This window comes from Oryzias latipes, chromosome 16, assembly GCF_053564925.1.
Source record: "Oryzias latipes strain Hd-rR chromosome 16, Olatipes_Hd-rR_3.1".
In the NCBI taxonomy this organism is placed as follows: Eukaryota; Metazoa; Chordata; class Actinopteri; order Beloniformes; family Adrianichthyidae; genus Oryzias; species Oryzias latipes.
In genome coordinates, this window is record NC_136252.1 from 24487348 (window position 1) to 24511481 (window position 24134).

Consider the following 24134-nt stretch of genomic DNA (forward strand, 5'->3'; position numbering starts at 1 on the left):
AATTGTTTTGTATGAAGTTTATTAAGAAACGGTCATGAAAACACCTCCACCAGTTCAGACAGATTCAGTCACAGGAAGTATTTGTTTATAAAAAAGTTGCAAGCCTTTGCCAGCAGCGCCTAAAAGTTGCAAACTGAGAAATGTATTGCTATAAAAATATGCATATGTAGATATGTTTGTTACACCAGGCGGTATTCTTTTAGCTATATGGGAATGGGCTGAGGAAGCACCGTGTTCTGTTTCAAAATCCTGGCACACTTCTTCTTATTGTGTTTGTCCATACGGCAACGTTGAAGCCCTTTTTAGTTGTTTTCAAATACATGAAAAAATTAAGGGAGGAAAAGAAACACAAAGAAATTACATTTTTATTTAAAATGTTTTTATCTGATTATAAAGACTATAAATGATTTCATTTGTTTTGTTATTTTGAACCATAACTTACGTTTCCCCTTCGTTCCTGAACCGTTGTCAACAGTCAACTGTTTGCACAGACAACGTGGTTTGACCATCTCGTTTCTTGATCCTTGGTGATAAAACAAAAAAAAACAACACAAAAAGAACAAACAGAAGACGGTCTCAAAAGAGCACTTTTACCTCACATGGTAAGAAAAGCAGTTTAGTCTTGCTTTCACCTTTACAGTTGCAGTGTCGTCTCAGGTGCCTCCGAACTGTGACTGGGCTTGAAGTAGTCAGCACATTGTCATCGAGGGAATCTACACAGAGACGACACAAACAAACCAACAACATAATTAAATATTGCTTTAAAAATAACTTTTAAACAAAAAAAATGCCTTCACAACTGTTACCCACCTTCAGTGTTGGATCTCACAGTAAGAGATTGTCCATGATTTCCAGGAAGACCTCAAGAAACAGGATACAATTACATAACTGCAGCAGAACGACACAGTTCAATAGTTGTTAAATACGGATTAGAGGTGGATTGAAATTCTTTTTACCTTGGATGTCATGTGTGAACACCAGCAGCAGTAGGACGGACGCCAAAAGCAGCTTCACCTCCATGGTGCTGTGAGCTCAGTGTGTCCAGGGAAAGGTGCGCACCAGCTTTAAATAAGGACACAACAAAAAAGCCTGATGCTGCTCTTTATAAAGGGGTTGGATGTCTGAAATAGAATCTCCAGTGTATTCATCACCTGCCAAAGCCAAGAGGCATGCCCTAACCGTGCTTTACTGTCTAAAAGCTGAGAAGAGCATGGAAGAACTTGCCAACTGATCTTATCGGGGGTTTAAGTAATGACTTGTTACCGTCAGGAAAACTGGCGTACGCATGATTCTGGACAGAAATCCAATAATGCGTGAATGCTAAAATCGCCATTGTTGGACTGTCACATGGAACATTTATTGCAGTGTTATTTTACAAATTACAGTGAAAAACAGGGAGTTTCCTCCAAACGCATCTCGCATGAGTTTCAAATATCGTCTCATTGCTTTTTGGAAATCTAATAACAGGAAAATCTACCTTTGTCGTGGTTCCAAATTGAACTTTTTTTTAACTTTCTGTCTAAATGAAACACCCAATATCCAGTTCCTTTTGAGAATCGTTCCCAATTTTTACATTTTTTCAGATACACCTCAAAAACATGTTAGTGATAAAAACGTCAATGGGGCAGAACTTGTTTATCTCCTTTCAAATAGAAAAACGGACATGCCTTTGCAAAAAAGCGTCACGCTCTAGAGGCGGGATAACCATCTCCCATGGGAGTGCAGGTCCTTCTAATCAGTCATTGGGAAAGATGTGCTGTCAAATACAAGGTTGTGTATCGTCAGATGTGTTACTATTTGAGAATTGTTTAAAAGCTGCATTTAAAAAAAACCTCATTACGATGATTAATGACGTTGTTGAAGGCAGAACAAAAGCTTTTGAAAACCCAAAGATGTGTTTGTAAACTCTAGACATGTCTGCCATCAGAGTCAGTCCGCCGTATCACTGACAGCACTTACAACCGGCCTGCTGATGAGGGATTCGCTCTGAGGCCAAGAGGAGCTGCAGCTGCTTCAATGGCAAAGTGAAAGTTCAACGCCGTGACAAAGAAATCAGTGGACACTGACACCATATTGTTTTGAAATTTTATGCAGTTCTTTCATTTCATGGAGAATTAGCCACTATGAATTACAATTCAGTCCCAGCGGCTCGGTCCTCAGTGGAGAAGTGCTCGAGCATATTGTCGTGAAGTGAAGCGTGTTAAATGTTTGAGTGCGATATTGTGTGGCATGACAGAGAAGTACAAGAAAAAAGCTCTTCACAATACATTCTAACACATACATGAACAGCCGCTCACATGAAACGTCGCTAATGTTAGGAGAGATAAAAGAAAACACGACTGAAAGGCATCAATACTGAAATCAAACATAAGAAAAGGACAAAAACGTGTCACTTATTAAGCATGTAAACATCGTGAGAAGGTTTGGTAATGGAAAATAATACATACATTAAAATATTACAGGAAAAAAAACATCAAAGTAAAGCCATACACCTTTTTCATGGCACACAAAGCAGAAAAAGAATGCACAAATGCATTAGTAGACGTGAAAAGGACATAAGGAGTCAAATCCAGGTCAGGTTTTGTTCTAACATTCCAATTCCAATCTTCACAGTTCCATCTGTGCTCTTTCTGCTAAAAACAAATCTAAATATCCTCAAAGAAAAAGATTGAAAGCAATTAAAACAAACAAATGGTTTATGTAGGGTAAGACTACACAGACTAACTAACTACATGGATTATCTAATAAAGGCAGTTCCATCTAGCAGGCATATACTAGCACTACGGAGTCCAAAACGATTTCCAACCCCAATCCTATTCCAGTTCCCTCAAAAAGAAAAATGTATCTGTCGACTGCTGTCATTAGTCCTCCTGACAAATGTAACTCCAGCTCTGATCCTTTAGCTAAAAGGGATGAGATATGAAGCACGTGGCTTTGCAGCAATCAAAGAATGTGTTTGGTAAAATAAAAGGTTGTTGCATATTCATAAAATCTTAATCCATAATTACTGAATGAATTGGATTTTGTTTCTTTATCGTTAGTGTGTGATCAACAGCACCGAGAAGTTTCCTTCATCATACTCATCCCTTTTATTAAGCGCTAGTGTCATGAAATCATCTTTTACGGCCAAATGCTTTGGGAACCAGAGACACACATGAAACCAGCAGGGACCACTAGGTCTTTCTACATCACAACACATCTCATTTTTCACTTTATCAGAAACACAAAAATCCTCATGATCCCGTTGTCCAGAATAGTGGTCGTCAACCCTGATTGCAGAGAAGACAAACACCGAGAACGTCTGCTCTTAGCCCTTTATAGTTTAACATATTCACCATCTACCGTCCTAAAAAGCTAAGTGCACCGCTCTCTTGAAACAGGGATGAGGACCGCTGTAGTAGTGTACATTTACAACCTGGTTGCTCAGTTCTCGGTGGGTTTATCCAGAATTTCCTTGATACGAACATGCAGCGGTTCACACACAGCCTGGTAGCCCTTCTGGGTGAGGTGAAGGTAGTCATACATGTCCTGGTGAGAGATGCTACCATCCGAGAGGACAAAGCCAGGGTCCACGTTGTAGAAGGATGCGTGTGGAAGGGATGATACGGCCTCCTTGACGAGCTTGTTTACTTGGGCATTTCGCTCCCGCAGAGGGTTCGGTGATTTGCCTCTGGGCAGCAAACCCTGAAAAACAGGAGTTTGCGATATTAAAGTAGCAAAACAAACGGAACGTAGTTTAATCGGACATTTTCTCCCCCAAATGCAAGTTTACCCAAAACATCCATCATTGTCATCTCCTTTTAAAACAATCCAAGCCATTGAGCACAACAAAATTTAGCTGTTCTCATGTGAATGAAGTGTAAAACTACCCAAAGCCCTGGCCTCATCTGAGACAGTATGTAATGCACTCAGGCACTTCCACCATTGTTCAGTTTGATGGTTGCATTAACTTCATGTCATGTTTTTTTATATATTTTTTTAAAACATGCAGATAAGCTGACAGTTCATTGAAAGAAATGCATTAAAAAAGCAGTGAAAGAGGAAAATAACCCACAAGAATAAGTGTCTGGGCATCTGGGAGCTTGTTCTTGATTACTTGGACGATAGCCATGATACCACCACAGATCTGTTCAGGTGTGTGCCCGTGATTGTTGGTGCCGACCCATAGCACCACGACCTACCACAAGAGACAAAAGAGGCAGGAAAGAATTGTGAGCACAAGAGTAATTGGCCGTTGGACATCAATGTACCCGGAATTGAGATTTTTAGAACAAAGTTGAGCACAATGGCTCTTTTGTCTGCGCAAACAAGCGTCCCCATGTTCTCTATATTTGGCAGAGCTTTAAACCTTTGGGCTGATGTTATCCAGTTCACCATTGCTCAGTCTCCATAGCACGTGTTGTGTCGCATCACCACCAATTCCAAAGTTGAGGCAATGAAGAGGAGAGAATAACTGTCTCCATATCTGCAGGCAAACAATGAATGTTCAGATGGTTAGCACAAGTTTGCTTTATGTGCAAACTTATATAAACACTAAAGCCCGATAGAACAGAGATGCATAGAAAGAAGTACACGAATATCATGATGGCATTTTAAATGTATAATGAACATGTAAAAGGTTCATAACTGGTGTAGGCTTTAAGTACAGATTTTTTTAATCATCATTGAGACCATTCATATCTAAAATGATCTGGGCTTAAATAAATGCCAAATTAATCCAAACCGAAGTGTTTATTGGATAAGACCATTTAAAGGCAAATCTGCATGAAGTCTAGAAAAATGTTTTGTTGCTTTAGAGGCCTGCTTTGATTTTGGATGACAGTCATGTTTAAATCCTGTTATTTTAGTCTGAAGAGTCAATAGCAAAACGTGTTCTCTTTGGAGCTTTACACAACATCTGTCTCCCACATCTATTCACTGTGCAACATCCTGATGACTATTTCTATGGGATATTAAACATGTTCAAACAGCATGCAAGCTTTTTAGAAGAAACTACCACGATTTATTGGCATTTATAGCTCAGAAATATGTATTATATTGTAACTAAGAGATTTGATCTTTTAAATATTTTCACGGAGTATAAATAAAACTATGTCAATTTGGCAAAGTCCAACAGACATTCAAACTTTCTTAGCTAAAGAGCTTGATATGATCCGATCTTTATCTGTTTCTGCTCCACTACACAAAGCAAAGTCCCTTTACAACTGCAAATGTGATATCAATACTAGAGTTCTCCAACTTTGTAGAGACGTGCTGCTTAGTGAGTGGCGTGATCAGTCACCATTTCAGAAATAGAAAATCCTGAAAACAAGTGGAACCACAAGAAAGTGTTTGAGTTCCAAAAACACCTTTAATGATCAGTCATCATGAAACAAAGAAAATACATCACAAAAAAACGAAGAAAAAAAAAAAAAAAAACGTCAAGGAAACAAATTCAGAAATTCAGCACTAAAGGGTCTTTATTTACAGAACACAACACATTTTGTACGGCCCATGTATTAAGAAAAATATTCACTGCGTGTGTGAGCTTGTAAAAACTAAACTTGACTGTCAAACTAGCCACCAAAAGTCTCTTAAGAATAAACAGGACATCATCAGACCCAACTCCTCGTTTCTGATTTTTTCTCGCCATCCACACCACCAGCTTAGACTCCCTCAAAAGAAAATTCAACAAAACATGGACTCTTTGCCTTTGGGCCTAATAATCGGCCCATTAATTAAACAGGTGAATGAAAACGGTTCCCTCAGCCTCTGAAAAACAGAATTAAGAAGGGAAAAAAGTCCCGCCAGACGTAGACAGAGCAAAAGAAATAAATTAATTATTAAAAAAAAGATGTTCCACTGTTTCAGTAATCGAACTTTGTACAGGGATCTTCAAATTCCCCATTTGTGTCGATGTCCAGGACAGCAGTTTACTTCTGTCCTCTTCCCCTCATCACAGGGTGGGGAGACGGGAGAAGAGAGATGGGAAGGCAAGATCCAGCCCATCCATCCATTGGGAAGCGACTGTGGGTCTCCTCACTACACTATGCATGTCTGGCAGACTACATCAACTATCCTCTGCAGCGTTCTGACAGATCAAAACCCCACAGCCAAAGCAAGCTCAGAAACGAGTGTCTTCAGGAGATGGTCGAGCTTCATGCAGCCAACCTCCCTCAGTTTGGAGTCCATGGTTGCAGAAGACAATGTTCGCGAGGAGAGTAGCCCACTGCCAAACAGCCACGGTCCTGGGGTGGAAATAGCAGCCCTCTTGCAGAGCAGAAACCTTCAAGCTTGCAGAACGGACAAATAGAATGGTGGGACCCCTGACAGATCCAGATGTGCGTGTTGGACCATTAAACAGATGCTTGACACAACCCAAATTACCAGCTTTCCCTCAGCAGCACACGAGCAGTTATCTGTCCATGGCAGACCAGGATGGTAAAGAGGGGGCTAAACATTCCTCAGCCTGAACACCGTCACCCAGTTCCTGACCGCCCTCCTCAACTGGAAGGTAAAGGACAGCGCACCTCAGCCAGTGGTGGCCAGATCAAAAAAAGTCCACCAAGGTCTTCTGAATTGCTGGGATGAAGCCCGCAGGAGGAGGCAACACTATCAGTCTGTGCCAAAGCATTGAGGCTACCAAATTATTGGCAACAAGAATTCAACCCGGATAGGAAAGCTGTGGCAGCAGGTATCTCCCTTTAGACAGTCTGGCACACACTCGCTCCATGACACCCTCCCAATTATTTTTGGTCATCATCCATACCCAAATACAACCCTAAAAGAGAAATACCCTTAGTGACCCAAGCAAGGTTTTCCTGGTAAAATCGGCAGCGCCACGTCCACCCAGAGCCCTAAATGCAGCGTAGTACTCTTTACCTAGTTAACCTTAGCCAAAGACGCTTTCTGGTATCCACTCAAACAATCACAAAGAGGACATTCTGAGTTTACCACTAAAGGCACATTTAGATGATATTGAGAACGTTTTCAATTTATATCTAAATCTTTCTTTTATTAAGTGATTATTTTATTACATTGAAAATCATTTTAGTTTGTCATTTGTTGTGTAATTAGTCTGTGGAGCTTTCAACCTTTGGGAAACAAATGTGGAAACATTTTAAGCTATTCACAATCGATCATTTCACTGAATTCCTAGATAAGTCCGGGTATAAAAACCAGGAAAAGATGGTGTGTTAGCTTACCCACACTGCTGGTTTTCTAGCTTTATTTGGTATTTTTTTTGTTAACAAAATATCTTAATTTAACAACACTGCTTGAGTTTATAGCTACTTATTCAGAGCAGACAACATAAAAAAAATGTCCATTCCTATTGCATGTGTTCATAACATCTTAAGAACAACATTGTACAATTTTTAAAAACATCTATTTCTTCATATTTTCCCAAAACTTGGCAGCCAAATTACCAAAACAATTTTGACTTTTAACTCTGTGCAACATCAACATGTGCTTGATCACACTTAAAGCAGCCAAGTGTTTACATAAAGAATTGTTTCGTGGAACATGTTTTTCTAGAAAATGAAGAAGAGTTTTACCCCAAACTGATGCATGAGCTGAATAAGGGAGTCTCCAACAAACAGGACATCAGGTTCTCTGTCTTTGCTTTCAGCCACAAAGTGGTTGTGCTGCAAACAAATAAAGAAAGAAAACGTGTGAAAATTCATTACAAACTGAGCTGCTACTAAGGTAGCAGCATGGAAATGGAGTAAGTAGCTTCTGAAACAATTAAAAAGAACAGTTAAAGATGTAAATACATAGCATGCAACTGAAAAATCATTTACATCAGAATGGATTTAATATTGAAAGTGTTTTGTCTTCTCTCCTGTGCTTTTTTTTAAGGTGCAGCAACAAAGCTGGGCTAAATCTGACATTAAAGTCTCTTTATTTGGCCATGTTTTTATTAAAGTCCTCATAATTCATGGGATTTTTAAACAAAATTCTTAAAAAAACGGTAAACATATCTTTTTTTACATATCTATCGAGTTAATGTAGGTTGACTTACATTTGACATAAAAAAAACAAATGAGGTACGGCTACTTTTTAGCAAATTAAAACTGCAATTTTGGATAGAAGTGCTACACGACACACAAAGTCAATCATAATAGCGTTAGTTTACGCACCAGAGACATCCATCTTCCATCGCCATGGATGTCTTTACATTCAGTGGGTGTGGCGGCTGGATTTGAGTCTTCTCCACTCATGGCTCTACCTGTTTAGTAAAGCAATGACGCATGGGGTTTAATGACTTAAACAAAGGAATCGAAGAACTATTACAAAAGCCGAAGACTGTCGTACCAACTGCTAACGACCACCAGTATAAAGGCTGACTGAATTAGCCACGCTAGTAGCTAGCCTAACACAAGATCGATATTCCTTGAAAGAGAATAGCTAGATGCTAACTTGTAACTTTAAAAGCTGCAATACATAGAAATATAGAAAACCCGACTTTAAAAAATGAATTAAACGTAAGATATTGATGAATGAAGACTACAATTAAATCAAAAATATCGTTATCACCTAAATCCGCTACAGGAAGTATATTTTCAGCGTTGCAGTCTGTACCATTTCCTCCCAGGGGCAGGATCGTCTTATTTTTTTTAAAACTTAAAATTTCCAAATATTACTATTACATTTTTAAGCATTGATATTTTCATATACAACACATGAAAAACACATTTTAATTAGTCTAATATTTGAATGAATATTTTTTTTAAATGTAGTCTTGGATGTTCCCTTTGTGCTGAAGTGGATTCGACCTGTACGCGCAAGTGTCCATGGGAGTAAGTGCTGCGCACCAGAAGCGCAGAGGTTGCTCGGCAACAATTAATATAAAACTGACAAAGATTTCGAACAGACCATCTCGGCAAGCAACAGGTGGGCGATTATTATCTATTTTTAAACTATCAGCAACAACTTTATGTATGTTTCGTTTTACATTTTTTTAGAGGTAGTGATATGCGACGTGTTTTAGCATTTGCAGCGGTAACTTCATGCACGTGTGCTTCATGGGTCAACGTTGCAACAGACGTTAAAGTTTTTGCAAGGTGAGGGTGATCCGTTTTGTAAACCAGAGCTATCAGCAGAGTGCGCACTTGTACCGATGACCGCACGTCCAGAAGCGACACACATTCCCGTTTACTATCGTATTGTTTTAAATTTTGACCTAAAAAAGCTAATAGAAAGTGTCTTAAGGGGATTCTGATAGTAAGTATTTATTTCCGCATTTAAACTAGTTGACAAAGGTGATCACTGAAGATATAATGAGACGTATATTTTACGGAACTCCAGTTGACTTCTCCCTCTTCTTGTGTTGGTATGGTCCATGTAATCAGTGAAGCAGGATGCTTCCTCTGCATCTGCTGAAGAAAAGGGTCTTTAGGGGCAACAGATGCTTTGAAACATATTATTGTATGCATGTGTTCTATTGAAAATGTGTGAAACTGTCAACACATTTTTCCAGCAAATTATGATTTGAAAAGATATGTCATAAATCCTACATTAGATGATAATTGGATTTTTCTTGGAAACCTCTGAATCTCTTTCTTTTTCTGTATCCATTATGATCAAGCAAACCTGTTTTTTTAAGTTACTATCAAGTTTGACATGCTTTTCACTCTGTCCTTAAATCTTATGCTAAACCCTAATGACCTTGAGTTAGTTCTACAACTTCATATTTCAACATTATAAAAGTTGATGTACAGTTCTCTTATATGTTATCAAATGCAGCTGAGAGCAGGTGGGTGTTTAACCTTGATTTAATTAAACAGAGTATTTCAGCTTTCTAGAAGTCTGTTTCAGATGTGTGGGGCATAAAAGCTGAATGCAGCTTCTCCATGTTTGGTTTTGACTCTAGGACCTAACAAAAACCCGATCCAGATGACCGGATAGCTCTAGTTGTTACATAATGGGTCAGGAAGTCAATCTTGCAGTTTGGTGCTAAACCACTCAAAGCTTTGTAAACCAGCAACTGAACTTTTTAAGACCCACTCTGATGAAAATTGTGTTTTGGGTGTTTTTAACATGTTCTTGTGGGAATTCTTCTCATGATGAAGGACACATATAAAGAAAACTAGGCTTAATTTTGCATTTATGAGTATTTCTTCATTCAAATCATTGTGAATCAGGAGCAGATGAAAAAATGCAGTTTGAAAAAGCTTGTAGCAGTGGCTTAGAAGTTACAATCGGCAGGCCACAAGCTTCCCGTTCAGATCTATTCTTAGAAGCCCACAAGCTGACAAATTGATAGAATTTATTCCAGACTCATGGTCCAATCAGTAAAAAGGAGTACACGGACCCACTACATTTAAAAAACATACAGTGTCAAGAATACATAAGTTGAGGTACAGTGTATAGTTACAGTTAATAAAGTTAATAAAAATACTTAATACAAATAAATTTATTAAAAAGGATAAGAATAAATACCAAGATAAAAAGAGTACATATACACACCACACCATAAAAACATTAATTACAATGACAAATAAAAAGATAGTCCCTCCAGTGTTTCCATAAATTTGACCGGAAACATATGGCACTAAATCTAATGTTGCTTATTGAAATAGATCTTGAAATGTCTTGATTTTTTTTGTCCAAGCTGGCATTTGGCTCAAAACTGTACGGCTTGATAACTCCAATATTGCTCACCATTTTTGTTTCACTGGTAATGTTAGGTTGGGGGTGTGAGGGAGAGCACATAAACAGAATGATGATGGGAAATGGGGGTGGGTTTACTCTGCGCCAACAGTCACCCACAACTCGGAGGCAAATTTCTGATGAACTACTGCTGCTCTGCAGAAACTTTGTCCTAGAAAACGACAGTTTTTTTGGGGGGATTTAGTTGGAAAACGGCATCTTCATCATATGAAAATTAAAAAAGACACTGGGAATGGTTTTAAAATTGATCAAAAGGCGATGGGAGTGGGTTTTTAAAGTCTATCCTCTGGTAGACATGTTGCATGTTATTAAATGTTTGTTTTACTAAATGTGGCTCTTTCTCTACAGAGCTGTTTGCAGCATGAGCCACGTGTGTGGCAGGCCAACATCAGAAAAGGTCCTAAATGTTACCCAGAAACAGCCACAGTGTCACCCAGCCAAATCTCTGGACTCTAAATATTTCCACCAATGCAGTGAGTCACAAAGCCAGCACAAATTAAAAAGGCTAAAAACCCGCAAGGAGCGAAGTCAAATGACAGGAGGTCGGAAACAGACCAGATCATGTCACCGACATTGCCGCTGCCAAAGCAGGAGAGATGTAACACATTGTCAGAACTGCAGTCATAACAGCTGTCACTTCACTTCAAGGAGAAGTACTCCAATTCTGAGTGCTGTGCCTACAGCTCAGGAGCCCAGCATCATCACTGACAGCCGCCTTATAGGACGCCCCGGTCTGTTCAGCCATGAAATAAAGTCCATTGATATTGAACGGTTGCTAAGTGAGCAGAGCAAGTGTGAAAAAAGAGGGGAGAAAGTGAAGAAAATGAACAATGAGACTTTGCTTCTGTCCTCATCATCTCATGTTTCTGCTCCACTTCCTAAAGAGGATTTGTTTGCTGCTGATGCCAATGGCGAGGCATCGTTGATAAACAAAGCAGACTCTCCTGAAAAGAGCCAATATGTATTTGTAGAGGCACAAGAGAAAAATCCTCAGTTTAAGGGTCATGGATCCGATGTCACACCAGAACTGAGACCACAGCAGCAGAATGATGTGTCAGCTGCTGGTCTAAATGCTATTTCCTCACCAAAGCCCAGCATGCACGCTGTAGAAACTTTCACCAACGCCAACAATACCATCTCTGAAAAAGACAAAGAACTCAATTCTGGGCTTGAGCTTCCTCAAAAGAACCAGGACAGCCAAACTCAAACAGAAAGTAGTAACCCAAATTCACTTCTGGACTCCAGTTCAGCAGCCGGTGGAACGTTCGACATGCAGCATGGAAGGCAGGATTCTGAGAATGTGTCAAAGTCTGTCAGAGCGCTGGCAGCACGTCTCTGTGAATCTCTTCGTTTTCCACTGATGAAGAAGAGGAACCTGCTGGCAGAGTGCAGGAAGGTGCTGCTGAAGTCGCTGCAGGAGAGTCATGGACCCTGGCTGCAAGAAAACCTCAAAGCAGTGCAGCAGTGCATGAACCTGCATCCCAGAACAGTCTTCCAGGAGAACAGGGAGGCTTTGATGGAGGAAAGGCAACTTTTATGTGCAGGTAAAAATAAGATGGTCAATTGTTTGTCTTTGTTCCTGAAAATCTTTGTTAGATAAATTATCACTTTACTTGAATCATGACAAAAATACTTCGACATGTATAACTGCTATAAAGATTCTGATTTTTTATATTGTATTGATTAAAATGCAAGAAGAAGCTGATATTTATGTGTGTGTGTATTCTACTCCCTTTCAGACAAATCAGACAGTCTGACTGACAATAAACATTTAAACCTCCATTGGATCTCCAGTCCGCAACCACAGCAGCGTCTGCAACAGGTAAACCTTCAGTTTTTCATTTCTTCTATTGGAAAGGGGAGTTTGTTTGTTTTTTGTTTCTGAGCCCTGTGTTGACCTCTAAGCAGCCTAAAAGAGCCAAACCAGACTTTCTGTCAATGCTATAGTTCACATGTTTCACTTCCACATTTTTGGTACCCTTTTGTACGCTCTAAGCGTCACGCAATCGTTCAGATTAAACTAAAGCTTCTTCTTTTGCTTCCCCGTCCAGTTTTAACGTCTGACTCAGAAATGAACATTTCCTGCTTTTGTTTGGATAGTTACAATGTTAAAATATGGTTTATATACTGTATCTCTTACGTGAATTAAAAGTTGTTGTTTACTCTTTTTCATGTGAAGACTGCTGATTGGTTTGCAACTCCTATGAATACCTTCATGAAGCCTTTGGAGGAAACCCCCAGACTGCAGTTTTGTCCTCGGTTTAACTTGGATTTTGAGCCATCTGGGATCTCAAATAACGACTTGTTTCCTCACTCTCCCAACGTATTTCAAAGAGAAACGGTGTCAACCTCCGAAGATTGGGAACGTTTTTTCACCAGGTCAAGACTTGAAGAGACTTTTCAGTTTAATTGCTTTGAAAGCAGCTTTCCTAACCACACTTTAGAGGCTAGAATGGGAAGCTGTGAACCTGAACGCTGCAGCAGCAGCATCCTTCCCTACCGAGCACAGCTGCTGGATGCAGGAGAGCCAGAGCTCTTTCCAAAAGAACCAGACCATTTTGGAATGGATTCCTTTCCTGCCCACATTTCCCCTCCTTCTCACAGCAGACACTTCCAGCCCTTCAGGCGGTGCAGAGAGCCTTCGCCCTCTCCAGCGCCTAGCTCCGATTACACCGATATGAGACATTACCCTCCATCTTACATGCTTGAGAGAAGCCCAGGGCCTCCTCATACCTCTTCTTTTCCCAGTCCTGAGCACTGGTCCTTTCCTCCAATGAGACTGTACTAAAGTGTGCTGGAGCGCCATCTAGAGACAAGTCTGTGAACATCTTTTTTGGTGTTTGTACGACAAACTCTCCATGCTTGCTTTTGCTTTGAAGTTTACTTTAAACTGAAATAAAGGACAAAGAACAATAACTGGCATTACTGGAGGTTTATTTTGGAGGTTTCTTCATGCATCTCACTTTTTTCCAGCAACAGAAACATTTTTTACATATTCAAGCACTTTCAAATATGCAAAACAGATGCTATATAATTTAGGACACCACAAGAGAATTTTTACTTTAAACATATAATCACACTATCAGTCATTGTTACAAAGAAAAATAAACATTGATAGCAAAGCTAAAAAGAACACAGTTATATTGTTGATTTGATATTATTTGTACATTGATTTGTTTTAATGTTATGAAATAAATATTAAAAAATAAAACATCTTTATGGTTGCAAGTAGCAGCTTTCATCTGATGTCTGATTCTCCTCAGTTTGATGGTCTTGTGCAGCATAGTGTTCCTGAGCTTCATCTTCTGTTTCCAGCCTGTTTCCTGCTCTTATTGCCCTGCGGAGCTGGCTCCAGAACAGCTCTCGGGCTTGCAGAAAATTGGTGGTGTCCGGGCCGGGCCACTGTAGATACGTCTTTTTTAACATGACCTTCCTCATGCGGTGGTAGGATGACAGCTGCCTTTCCGAGATCGGTTCCAGGAAGACGAGCAGGAGAACGTCTCTGTGCTCGTCAAAGAGTCTATAACTGGCAAGCTGGATCTCCAGGGAACACCACTCGCTGCACAGGAAGCTCCTGCTCACCACACAAATGGTTTTCCGACTGCTGTAGACTGCGTTAACTATGTTGTCCACAATATCTCGACCTAATTCGAAGTCCCTGTGATGCAGACAGAGCTTAAAAGGGGATTTATTCCCCTCAAGGTTAGGCACCAAATAATCCATGACCCACTCTTCATCTACGGAGTTATAGGAGATGAATGCGTCATATTTGCAATTCTCCTCTTTGTCTCTGATTCTGCTCCACTGTTCACTGAACCAGGCGCGGAAAACAAAGTACCCATACTTGACTTTCCAGTAGAGTTTGACATGAAGTAAAGGAGTGACTGTAAAAAGGAAGATCACAGCTGCAGTGCAGAAGAACAGGTGCTCTCCTAAATCTATGAAACAAACCTCAGTGTTAAAGTTAAAGAACGTCTTGCTATTATCCTCAGGACACTGAAGATTGTACAAGTAGACCACCTGAAGATCAGGGTTGTGAAGAGTGTAGTTTTGCAAAAAGCTGTTCTTGCAGGTGCAGCTTAGAGAAACATTACGGATGTCAAGGTATTGGAGTTTGACTAAACTCTCCAGGGCGTCTAGAGGAATGCTCTGCATCGTGTTGTGGTTTGCCTGAAGGATCCTCAGCTGTGTGAGGTTCCCAAAAACCTCCTTGGTGAAATTTTGAAGGCCCACATTTTCTAAAATCAGTTTGGTCAAGTTTCTCAAATTCTTAAAGACTCCTGGATGCAAGTTCACCCCCCCAACACAGCAGTTATCCAGGGTGAGAAAATGTAGGCCGGTCAAATCATCAAAGGCATCACAAGGAATGTGAGTGATCCTGTTGTTACCGAGGTACAAAGACTTCAGTGAGTGCAGGCCACGAAATAAAGTTGGAGGTAAAAGGGTGAGGCCATAAGGCCGCTGAGACGCCACTTTGAGGTCAGTGAGTTTGCTAAAGTTCATAAAAGGGGAGCTTTTGTCTTTGGTCAAAAAACGGATCTTGTTTCTACTTAAATCCAGGACTTTGAGAGTATCTTGGAAAGCGTAATAGAAGGACGTTTTAATTGTTTTTAGGTTGTTTCCATCCAAGTACAGCTTTGACAACTTTGTTAAGCCATCAAAGCCAGCTGCCTGGAAATGAGTGATCTTGTTGCCTCCCAGATCCAAGGTTGTTAACTTTTTAAGGCAGTAGAAGGTTCCATTAAATATGACAGAAACACGATTGTTGCGCAGATTAAGGATCTTCAGTTTGCAAGTGTTTGCAAAGGTGTCTTTAAACAAATCAGTTAGGAGGTTATTATCCAGTCGAAGCTCCTGTAGCTGTTTTAAGCCTTTCAGCGCATGGTGATCCAAAAAGGCGATATTATTAATGTTAAGTTGCAGCACCTTTATGTTTGGAGTGAGATGAAAAGCGTTGGCTTTCACTGAGAGGATGCGATTGTAGCGATAACTCAACTTTTTCAGTTTTGTTAAAGCGGGTTTGCTTCTGTTTTTGCAGGATGACAGGGAGAGGAGTCTGTTGTGTTCTGCATAGAACTCTGTGATCTTTTCTTGTCCGTCAAGAAAGTCGAGGCACTTTACAGTTTGGAGTTTGTTTTGCGATAAATGTAAAGCCTTTGTAATTGTAGGGCAGTAGTGGAGTGTAAATGACGTACTTTTAATCCCATTATCATCTAATTTCAAACTTTTCATGATACTGTGCTTTTTCCTCAACAGCTCACACAGTTTCTCGATTTGGGTTTTATTTTTCAAACCAGTGCCAGAGAAGTCGACGTGAACTCTACTCACATTGCTGATGTTTAAAAATGTCAATATGTCTACTTTTGTCAGTTTCAAACTCAGAAACTTTAAGTGGCTCAAATCTACTCCTTTAAAAGCCATCGCAGTGAGCCTGGCGTTGTTCGACAGATCCAGAAGCTTGACATAATTGAACAGTGTCGCTTGACATCCTAATGTGAGCAAATTGTTTCCCTTCAGAGAGAGCTTTGTGAGGGATCTGGGCAAAGACGCACTAGAGTGACTTAGTGAGGTGAAATGATTGAAGCTGAGGTCCAAAGCCGTCAGATTCATCAGATGCGATACAGATCTGACAACATTTGCGAAATTATTGAGTACGTTTGTGTCCATGTTTAAAGTCTGAAGACTAGAAGTGTTTAAGAAAATCTCCTCAGGGAGAGCTTGTAATTTGTTATGAGCCAACAAGAGGGAGTTGAGGCTTTGCAGATCCTCAAAAAGCAAAGGTTTGAGCTCAGACAATTCGTTGAAGGACAAAATTAAAGATTTCAGCTGACTCAAGCTTCGGAAAGCGTTCCCGCTGATGATCTTCAGGTTACAAAGGCTGATACTCAGGTGCTGAAGGTTTTGTAGATGAGACAAGCTGTTGTCAAGTTGACTCACATTGCAGTGGCTGATTGAGAGATTAACAGCTGTTACAGGCAGGTCTTGGGTCATATTTGACATTTTCCCCACGTACCGCCTGGTACAGTGGAAACTTTTCCGGTTTGACCACTGATCCTCAATACAGTTTCTGTAGCTGTAGCCACAGATGAGTTGAACGACACCAAGGACAGCCATTAGCGCCAACAGCTCACGAGGAAGGAAAGCCATTTAGGTTGTTTCCTTAGGAATAAGAATCCGGTGAGTTTCCTCAATCTGTTAGTCGTTCACGGGCCGACGTCAGGCTGGCAAGTGAATCAGAATTCTGGGGAAGAAAATCAGTTTTAAATCAGACAAAACTCAGACCTTACCATCTAAAAAGGCATTTTAAAAAAACAAGCAGCCTACCTTTTTAACAGACCGTCCAAACCAAAGCGATCAGAGTCATTCTGGGGGAACTGTACCTGATTTAGGAGTAACAGTTAAATTTCCTATAAAAAAAACTGGAACCAAGAAAAAAATCATTTCCTTTTTTAAAACGCTCTCATATCCTCATTCAAGTCATGAGAATCAGTTAATGCACGTTAGAGCTACTGACAGAAGAAGCAACTTAACTTTTGTTTAAGATCCAGAATGAATGGGGCTGTAACAATTCCCTGTCATCCCTCAGAGGGATTAAAGTTTATTTATGACAAATGTTTCAAAAGAGGGGCTTTGAAACCCTCTTAGAAATAACATATTCACTAGTTCTTTTATGTTTTTTAGTGTTTCTTGCTCTTCTGTCACTAAATGTAATTAAAAAAACAAAAACAAGTGAACTTAACCTATTAGTTATATTAAATGAACCTTCTTACCATCTCATATGAGGCTGTTTTTTTGGCTCCTCTTGTATGCTTCTGGAGTTCTGTTTGTTACAAGAGCACTGGTGCATCAGAAAAGGGAAGACAAGTTCAGCCTCTTCTTCCTATATATATAATGTGTGCAGTTTCTTCCATTTAAAGGGAAAAAAAACATGTTAAGGATTTTAACTGTAAATGCTGCTTGTGTGGGTATACACCAATACAAGCAGTGCACTTCATGCAGACTGTTTGGCTTTCCTCTCTGTAACTTTTTGGTCTTTTAAGTGTCATTTTTGCAGCAGAGACACACTGCTTGTTAAATGTTAAAAGGTCTGTATATATTCAATAGTTCAATTATTTATATAATTTTATTTAACACGCAAAGCAAAAATAAGATAGAAGAATACTCCAAGAATACTCAATTAAAAACACAATAAATAATGAGTTAATAAATTCAAAAGTGAAGCTCAAAGATACTTTACCACTAATTTATGTACCAAAATTAGCCACATGGCTTTTGTGTAATGAAGGTTCTGGATATAAGTTCCAGGCTCATTGTAAATGGAAGATACAAATCAAATAAAAAACTCAGTTCAAATGCATAAACAGAACTCTATAGGGAAAAAGCATCAATGGTTAAAAAACAGACAGCTATCCATTTTCTATACCTGCTATAGTGGAACCCAGCTGCCATAGGGCAGTATTTACCTATCTCACTTTTTTTTTACTTTGTTCAAAACAAGTTTACAAGAAAAATATAAGAAAACTTAAAAAATCATCAAGTACCTGATAAATTAGATCTATTTTAATTTGAAGTTTTTTCTACAACAAGAAGTGGTTTAAAGCTTTGACATTGATGGTCCAACGTCGAAGCAATGTAGCAGCAATGATGACCTTTCACTCTCGACCACAAACCAAAGGTGAAGAACTTTTCAAACAGGAGAGAACTAACATACCAGAAATATTTTTATTTCTAGATGTGCAACTGGTTCTTTAGACCTCAGATTTTTTGAATGAAAACAAAAAACTCATCTGTTACAATTAAGTTATGGATAGAGTTGGATCACCAAGACATGGCAGCAGGATCAAAGAGAAATGTTTAAAGAAATACATTTATATTTTAGTTAGATAAAGCTCATTATTAAGTGTCTTGGTTTTTTATTGTGACATTTTTTACAATTTGATGTAACTTAAAATAAAAATTGAAATAAAAAAAAGAAAAAAACTAAGTAGTTTTCAAAATTGAAAGTTAAATTAAAAACAACTACGGTAACTTTTTCTTTGAGAATCCAGAGAAAAAAATCTCACTTTTTTATTTCAATCCTTGTTTCTAAAACTCTAAAAAGGAATCTGTCAAACTATGAATTGCTCTTGCATTTTTCAAAGTTTGATCAAATTCTTTCTCTGATTTTAAAACATTATTTATAAATAGTATTATAATATAATATCTATAGTGTTTGACATTAAATTGTCCTGTTAAAGTTTGTTTGAGTGTTTTTCAAATGCGGCACATATTTAACCTTATTTCTTTTCTCGAAATCCATTTCATTTAAATTATTCCATTACTTATCACTAACAACTAAGAATGAAGTAAGAGATATTATTCTTAACTTAAAAGACAGCTCACCTGGTTACGACAATATTGATAGTAATTTGTTAAAATCAATCTATGTCTTTATTATTAAACCACTGACATATGTTTTTAATCTCACTCTGGTCAAAGGTACTGTATCCATTGAGCTAAAGAGAGCAAAAATTACTCCAGTTTATAAAGATGATGATCCAACCCACTTCAATAATTATAGACCAATTCCTGTCTTACCAGCTGTTTCCAAGATTCTTGAAAAAATTGTCTATCAAAGATTAATGGATCATCTTGAAAACAATAACATATTATACCCTTACCAGTACAGTTTTAGGAAAAAACATTCCACTTACATGGCACTGGTGCATTTAATTACTGAAATCTATAAAGCAAAAAATAGAAAAGAGAACACAGTTTGGTATCTTTTTAGATTTGTCAAAGGCATTTGACACTGTTAACCATACTATTCTTTTGGATAAACTTGCACTTCTTGACATTACAAACAACTCTTTACTTTGGTTTACTAGTTATTTAACTGATCGATATCAAACCGTAAACTATAATGGACTAGAGTCCTCACTCCTTCCTCTACCATGTGGTTTACCTCAAGGTTCCATTTTGGGTCCTCTGTTATTTTTATTATATGTCAATAATCTACCCAATGCATCAGTTAAACTTTGTAAAATCTTATTTGCAGATGACACCAGTGTATTCTCTTCCCATAAGGATTTAGACACTCTTAACAATTTTGTAAATGGTGAACTTGACAAGATATCTACTTGGTTCAAAGCTAACAAATTGTCACTCAGTTAGGAGGTTATTATCCAGTCGAAGTGGATGAATCCTTGTCCTGGAAACCTCATGTTAGTTTTATTATTACAAAAATTGCCAAAATGGTGGGTATCCTAGGTAAAACCCGTCATTTGATGAATACAAAGGTTGCAATTATGTTGTACTATTCAATGATATATCCATATATTAGTTACTGTAATATTGCTTGGGCTAGTACACATCAAACTAAACTTGAATGTATTCTGCGTCTACAAAAACGAGCTCTGAGAATAATATTCAATGTAGGACATAGGCATTCATCTCAACCTTTGTTTTGTCAGGCCAGTGTCCTGAGTATCTATCAAGTCAACCAACTTCAAATTGGTCAGTTTGTTTTCAATTCTATTGGAAAACTTGTTCCCCAACATTTCACCAATATGTTAAATTTTAATAATGAATTTCATGAATATCCCACTCGGGGTGGCTGTCTCATCAGAGCACCTTTCTCTCGCATAACTCAGTCACAGTTTAGTGTCCTATAGAGAGGATGTAAAATTTGGAACAGTCTTCCTTCCTCTTTCAAAGTACTTTCACAAACTCAGTTTAAAAAAGCTCTAAAAAGCTTTCTTCTTAACAATGTTACTTTTCCATATGGCATGTATTTTTAGTTTGATAAAAGATTGTAAGTGCATGAAATGAATACATATTGATTTTTTATGTATTGCATTTACTGAACGGTTTTGTTTTTTAGCTTATAGACTCATTATGGTGGTTGCCACATGTTAAGCCCCTTGTGGGTTTTTGGCAACCATCCATCACATCCGCATTGTTGAATATTCTGGTTTTATCTACTTTTTTTGATATGTGATAAATGAAATAAAAATAAAAAAATGCGGCACATATTTTACCTTATTTCTTTCCTCGAAATCCATTTCATCTATTGGTACACGTCTGCTTGAAATCCTTTCTGCTTTCTTTTGGTATTTCTTAAATATCTTAATATTGAAATGTTTTAAGTCAACTTTGCAGCACAAATGAGCCGCAATGACCTTTGAAGATTGTTAAACTCTGAATGCGGTTGATTTGGGTCCAGCTGGATCATGGTTGTGGGTGCATTAGTGAACAGATGAAAACTTTTTTAATGTATTAAACTGTTTACCCTTTCTAAAATTTCAAAAGTTCCAGCAGCAATTCATCTCCCTGATACAAGCCTTTATTAATCACCACTCAGTTGCTCTTTGCTTTGTAACTTATGAGTTTCTTTAATTTGCATTTGTACACATAAAAATAGATTTAACTGGAGGTATTCTGGGCTGAATGACAGCTGCAGCAACTTGCAAAGCTGAAATTGCATCCAGTGCTCACAATAAAATGTTTATGATCCAGTTAAAGACAATTAGGTTTATTCCAGTGGATAGAAAAAAAAATGAAGACCCAAAAAGTGGAAGAGGTGGTTTCTTGCTTTGCAGTTGAGAATAAAGATGTCAAAATGTATTTGTTTATCCTCTCATATTCTGCTCTCGTGCCATCTGACAGAGTCCACATGGTCCCAGACAAGCCATGATCACCCAGTCATCACACACCGAGCCCTGCAAAATAAAGTAGCAAATGCACAACTACTGTGAAGTTCAGTAAAAAATGAGCATGTTTGGCGCGATTTGTTTCTTTTGGTAGTAGATGAACACTTACACTAATGTTGTATTTGTTGCGCATGCTTGTCCTCAAGGCAATCAAGGCACCGGGAAGGCAAGGCAAGCAGCAGTTTTCCCCACTGTCCTGAGCCACTCGACAGGCCAGGACACAAGGAACGAAGGCTCCGCATAGACCTGAGGATGAGACAGATTTGTTGGAACTCTGTCCGAGGGACGGCTAAAAGCTGATCTTTGTCTGAAGCAGACACGCACAAATGCCGCAGTCATCACAGCAGTCGCAGGGGCCTGTACTCCAATCTGTCAGCTGAGGGGACACAGTATAGTGGGAAGCAGTGGCTGGCTGTGTGTTCACCACATTGGGCTGGAAGGCCATGGCTGCAGGCAGAAAAGCAGTGAAACATTGCAAAGGAAGACAAGACAAACCACATCGAAATACACACAATAATAAACTCTTTACAAATAAATAAAGATTAAAAAGCCAAAAATGAAAGATGACTGCATATCCTACATTATTTGTTATACTTTACCTGAAGAAGTTTGGTTTTGAAGTGTTTTCTAAGGCGGATAACTGAAAGGACAGGAAAGGCACAAGCGCTGCTCTTAGACTCGCTGCTGAAAGCAAAGGAGCCAGAGTCCAGTTTTTATGCTGATAATGTACAGGAAATTAAGTCCTTTGCAGGTGCAAACATTATGTGGCAAAAACGATGTTTAGTTTTGAGGCGTATCTTATTTATGAAAGGGGAAGGGTGCATCCAGCATGAGGCCCACTAAATGCGATGAAAAGGACAAAGCGGCTGTGCAGAAGGTGCTCATTTTTCAGGTGTGGTATGTGTGCTGAGGGCTCAGCTCTGCACATTAAAAATACAAAGAATAGAAAAAGTGAGCTGTGACGCTCAAACATAGGCGATGAAAATGGGTTGTAAAATGTTGGCTTGCATTGTGGCGTAAGCCTGTTCCATTTGTTTCCAGGAACATTGATAGAATGTGGATTTCTATGATTTTAGTTTATGGTAAAGCCACCACAATTCCACTTAATTTAGTATCACCTTCAATGGATAAAACATTAACATTTTCATATGATTGGAAATAAAACAGGCATAAAAGAATTATGTTTCATTAAAAATATATATCAAACACTAAATTTTTATTACGCTGGAGTACATTTGTTTAAATTTAATCCAGCTATAATTTAGAACAGGTTGTTGTTGATTTTAGACAGACTTCTTTTCCAAATCCAGATTAAAAACTGTTTTTTTAGATCAGTTTGTGACAGCATAAAGCATTTTTATCTGCACGCCTGATGTTTTGTTCTAAAGTTATTTTATAAAAGGCTCTGACAACCCTAAAAGGGATTAAACTGATTAGAAGATGGCTGCATGAAAGTGATTTTGTGAGGTTTGTGAGCTTTGGTTTGGTTTTTAACAGATATGCAATGGTTTGGGTCATATTCTGTTTTGAATTGTCCTTTTTTGTCAGTCACACCATTTTCTGGATTATCATAATTCACAGCTGTTTTCATTTTAGTTCATTGCCTTCAGTTGATACAAGTGTCTGGTTTTCAGTTCATCCTTGTCAGGTGTCCTGCTCTCTTCTGCTTGCCATCTTTTTTGGTTCTCCATGTTTTTTTGTTATGTTTCAGTTGATAATAAATGCTTTTGTTTCTGCTACCTTGCCTGGTCTCTTGCACATGGGGTCCTACACCACCAGTTCCTGACAAAATGTATCCATAATTTATTGTCATTTGCAGTTTTAGTCTTTCAACTGTTATTTGTGTTTCTGTGCTTTTAATGTCGTTTTTCTCTACAGCCCTTTGACATACCTTGTGTGGGATTTGTGCTACACAAATAAACCTGCCTTGCCTCGCCTTTTAATGATCTGACCAGTGGCGGTTCTACACTGAATTACTCCCCAGGCGAGACCCGCCCCAGGCACCCCCCATTAAAGCCACAACTGAAATTTTTTTCATCCGTGTCAACTTGATACAAAAGATGTCTAACACTGTAAAATATATAACATATTGATCTCTACGTCAGAAAAGAAAAAATCATTTCAAGGTTGCTGCTTTGAATCCCATTATTGGCACATTTCCAGTTATGACTGGTTAAATAAGGTTTTCTCACCATAGAGTCGTAGTAAATGGTAAATATTCATCTTTAAAACTACCTACAGATTTAGGAAAATTCCATTGACAAATTATAGAACCCAACATGATGGAAAGAAATAAAAAATAAACTTCATACATGCAGGCTCAAAATGAACCCACATTAACATAAAATCCCCAGTTAACCGATTAAAGAAAATGTTGAAAATGTTTAGCCTGCCACAAATAATTAATAAAGTACTGATTAATCTGAAGTTATTTGCCCCATAAGTATCTTATGGCGGCAGCAGCATATTGTTCACAGCTCATTTAACATTTAAGAACTCATGATACGGACACATGAGTCATGAAGTGCTGAGGGTTACCACTGATGTTGCTAGTAAAGGTAGAGCAAAAGTTTTAGAAGAAAATAAAAGCCTAAAAAAGAAACATTGATGTCAGTTGCAACATTTAGGCCTACTTCAGTTTTTGTCATCGACCACAAAAGAAAAGAAAAAGTTTTGGTCGCCGACGTGGTTGTGGCAGATGGCAGAAAACGTGCATCCACAGCTATGAGGATAAACCCTGTTCTTTATCTCACTTCTCCTCTTCTTCAGATTGTTTTGACTTTTTTTATC

The 24134-nt window shown here is 38.6% G+C and overlaps 5 protein-coding genes across 8 annotated transcripts; 1 reads left to right on the forward strand and 4 right to left on the reverse strand.

Annotated features, from left to right (window-relative positions):
- Positions 1-2: 2 nt before the first annotated feature.
- On the reverse strand, positions 3-1159 carry LOC144984590 (uncharacterized). The gene is made up of 5 exons (XM_078933581.1): positions 957-1159; positions 811-861; positions 633-713; positions 443-523; positions 3-298 (listed from the first exon to the last, which is right to left on the reverse strand). The coding sequence occupies exons 1-5, from the start codon at positions 1018-1020 to the stop codon at positions 204-206; spliced, it is 372 nt and encodes a 123-aa protein (XP_078789707.1). The 5' UTR covers positions 1021-1159; the 3' UTR covers positions 3-203.
- A 914-nt stretch (positions 1160-2073) lies between these two features.
- On the reverse strand, positions 2074-8656 carry pafah1b3 (platelet-activating factor acetylhydrolase, isoform Ib, gamma subunit). 2 transcript variants are annotated; one of them, XM_004078010.5, is made up of 6 exons: positions 8518-8656; positions 8121-8209; positions 7536-7625; positions 4349-4465; positions 4055-4177; positions 2074-3684 (listed from the first exon to the last, which is right to left on the reverse strand). In XM_004078010.5, exons 2-6 carry the CDS (start codon positions 8199-8201, stop codon positions 3424-3426), a joined length of 672 nt encoding a protein of 223 aa, XP_004078058.1. In that variant the 5' UTR covers positions 8202-8209; positions 8518-8656; the 3' UTR covers positions 2074-3423. The 2 variants fall into 2 exon arrangements, with proteins under 2 accessions (XP_004078058.1, XP_004078057.1); XM_004078009.4 differs by having other exon boundaries at positions 8296-8556.
- Positions 8657-8727: 71 nt separating this feature from the next.
- On the forward strand, positions 8728-13569 carry prr19 (proline rich 19). Of its 3 annotated transcripts, XM_011485505.4 has the most exons (5): positions 8728-8874; positions 8972-9044; positions 11002-12197; positions 12393-12475; positions 12833-13569. In XM_011485505.4, exons 1-5 carry the CDS (start codon positions 8775-8777, stop codon positions 13439-13441), a joined length of 2061 nt encoding a protein of 686 aa, XP_011483807.4. In that variant the 5' UTR covers positions 8728-8774; the 3' UTR covers positions 13442-13569. The 3 variants fall into 3 exon arrangements, with proteins under 3 accessions (XP_011483807.4, XP_078789698.1, XP_078789699.1); XM_078933572.1 differs by lacking the exon at positions 8972-9044 and having other exon boundaries at positions 8738-8874; XM_078933573.1 differs by lacking the exon at positions 8728-8874 and having other exon boundaries at positions 9022-9204.
- Positions 13570-13572: 3 nt separating this feature from the next.
- tlr21 (toll-like receptor 21) lies at positions 13573-17537 on the reverse strand. Its single transcript, XM_023964717.2, has 2 exons — positions 16978-17537; positions 13573-16894 (listed from the first exon to the last, which is right to left on the reverse strand). The coding sequence occupies exon 2, from the start codon at positions 16798-16800 to the stop codon at positions 13870-13872; it is 2931 nt and encodes a 976-aa protein (XP_023820485.1). The 5' UTR covers positions 16801-16894; positions 16978-17537; the 3' UTR covers positions 13573-13869.
- A 3464-nt stretch (positions 17538-21001) lies between these two features.
- On the reverse strand, positions 21002-22084 carry cnfn (cornifelin). Its single transcript, XM_078933289.1, has 4 exons — positions 21944-22084; positions 21669-21791; positions 21454-21590; positions 21002-21353 (listed from the first exon to the last, which is right to left on the reverse strand). The coding sequence occupies exons 2-4, from the start codon at positions 21787-21789 to the stop codon at positions 21264-21266; spliced, it is 348 nt and encodes a 115-aa protein (XP_078789415.1). The 5' UTR covers positions 21790-21791; positions 21944-22084; the 3' UTR covers positions 21002-21263.
- Between the last annotated feature and the right edge of the window lie 2050 nt (positions 22085-24134).

Bases quoted from the DNA above. Each gene is read 5' to 3' on its own strand.
- pafah1b3 (XM_004078010.5), bottom strand. From the start codon at position 8,201: ATGAGTGGAGAAGACTCAAATCCAGCCGCCACACCCACTGAATGTAAA. The intron at 7,626-8,120 runs GTGCGTAAACTA...ATTTGTTTGCAG, and splicing joins ATGGAAGATGGATGTCTCTG to CACAACCACTTTGTGGCTGA. The intron at 4,178-4,348 runs GTTTAAAGCTCT...CTCTTGTGGTAG, and splicing joins TGGATAACATCAGCCCAAAG to GTCGTGGTGCTATGGGTCGG.
- prr19 (XM_011485505.4), top strand. From the start codon at position 8,775: ATGGGAGTAAGTGCTGCGCACCAGAAGCGCAGAGGTTGCTCGGCAACA. The intron at 8,875-8,971 runs GTGGGCGATTAT...GACGTGTTTTAG, and splicing joins ACCATCTCGGCAAGCAACAG to CATTTGCAGCGGTAACTTCA. The intron at 12,476-12,832 runs GTAAACCTTCAG...TTTCATGTGAAG, and splicing joins CACAGCAGCGTCTGCAACAG to ACTGCTGATTGGTTTGCAAC.
- LOC144984590 (XM_078933581.1), bottom strand. From the start codon at position 1,020: ATGGAGGTGAAGCTGCTTTTGGCGTCCGTCCTACTGCTGCTGGTGTTC. The intron at 714-810 runs GTGGGTAACAGT...GTCTCTGTGTAG, and splicing joins TGTGAGATCCAACACTGAAG to ATTCCCTCGATGACAATGTG. The intron at 524-632 runs GTGAAAGCAAGA...TTTATCACCAAG, and splicing joins ACGACACTGCAACTGTAAAG to GATCAAGAAACGAGATGGTC.
- tlr21 (XM_023964717.2), bottom strand. From the start codon at position 16,800: ATGGCTTTCCTTCCTCGTGAGCTGTTGGCGCTAATGGCTGTCCTTGGT.
- cnfn (XM_078933289.1), bottom strand. From the start codon at position 21,789: ATGGCCTTCCAGCCCAATGTGGTGAACACACAGCCAGCCACTGCTTCC. The intron at 21,591-21,668 runs GTGCGTGTCTGC...TCTCATCCTCAG, and splicing joins CTGTGATGACTGCGGCATTT to GTCTATGCGGAGCCTTCGTT. The intron at 21,354-21,453 runs GTAAGTGTTCAT...TTTATTTTGCAG, and splicing joins GCAACAAATACAACATTAGT to GGCTCGGTGTGTGATGACTG.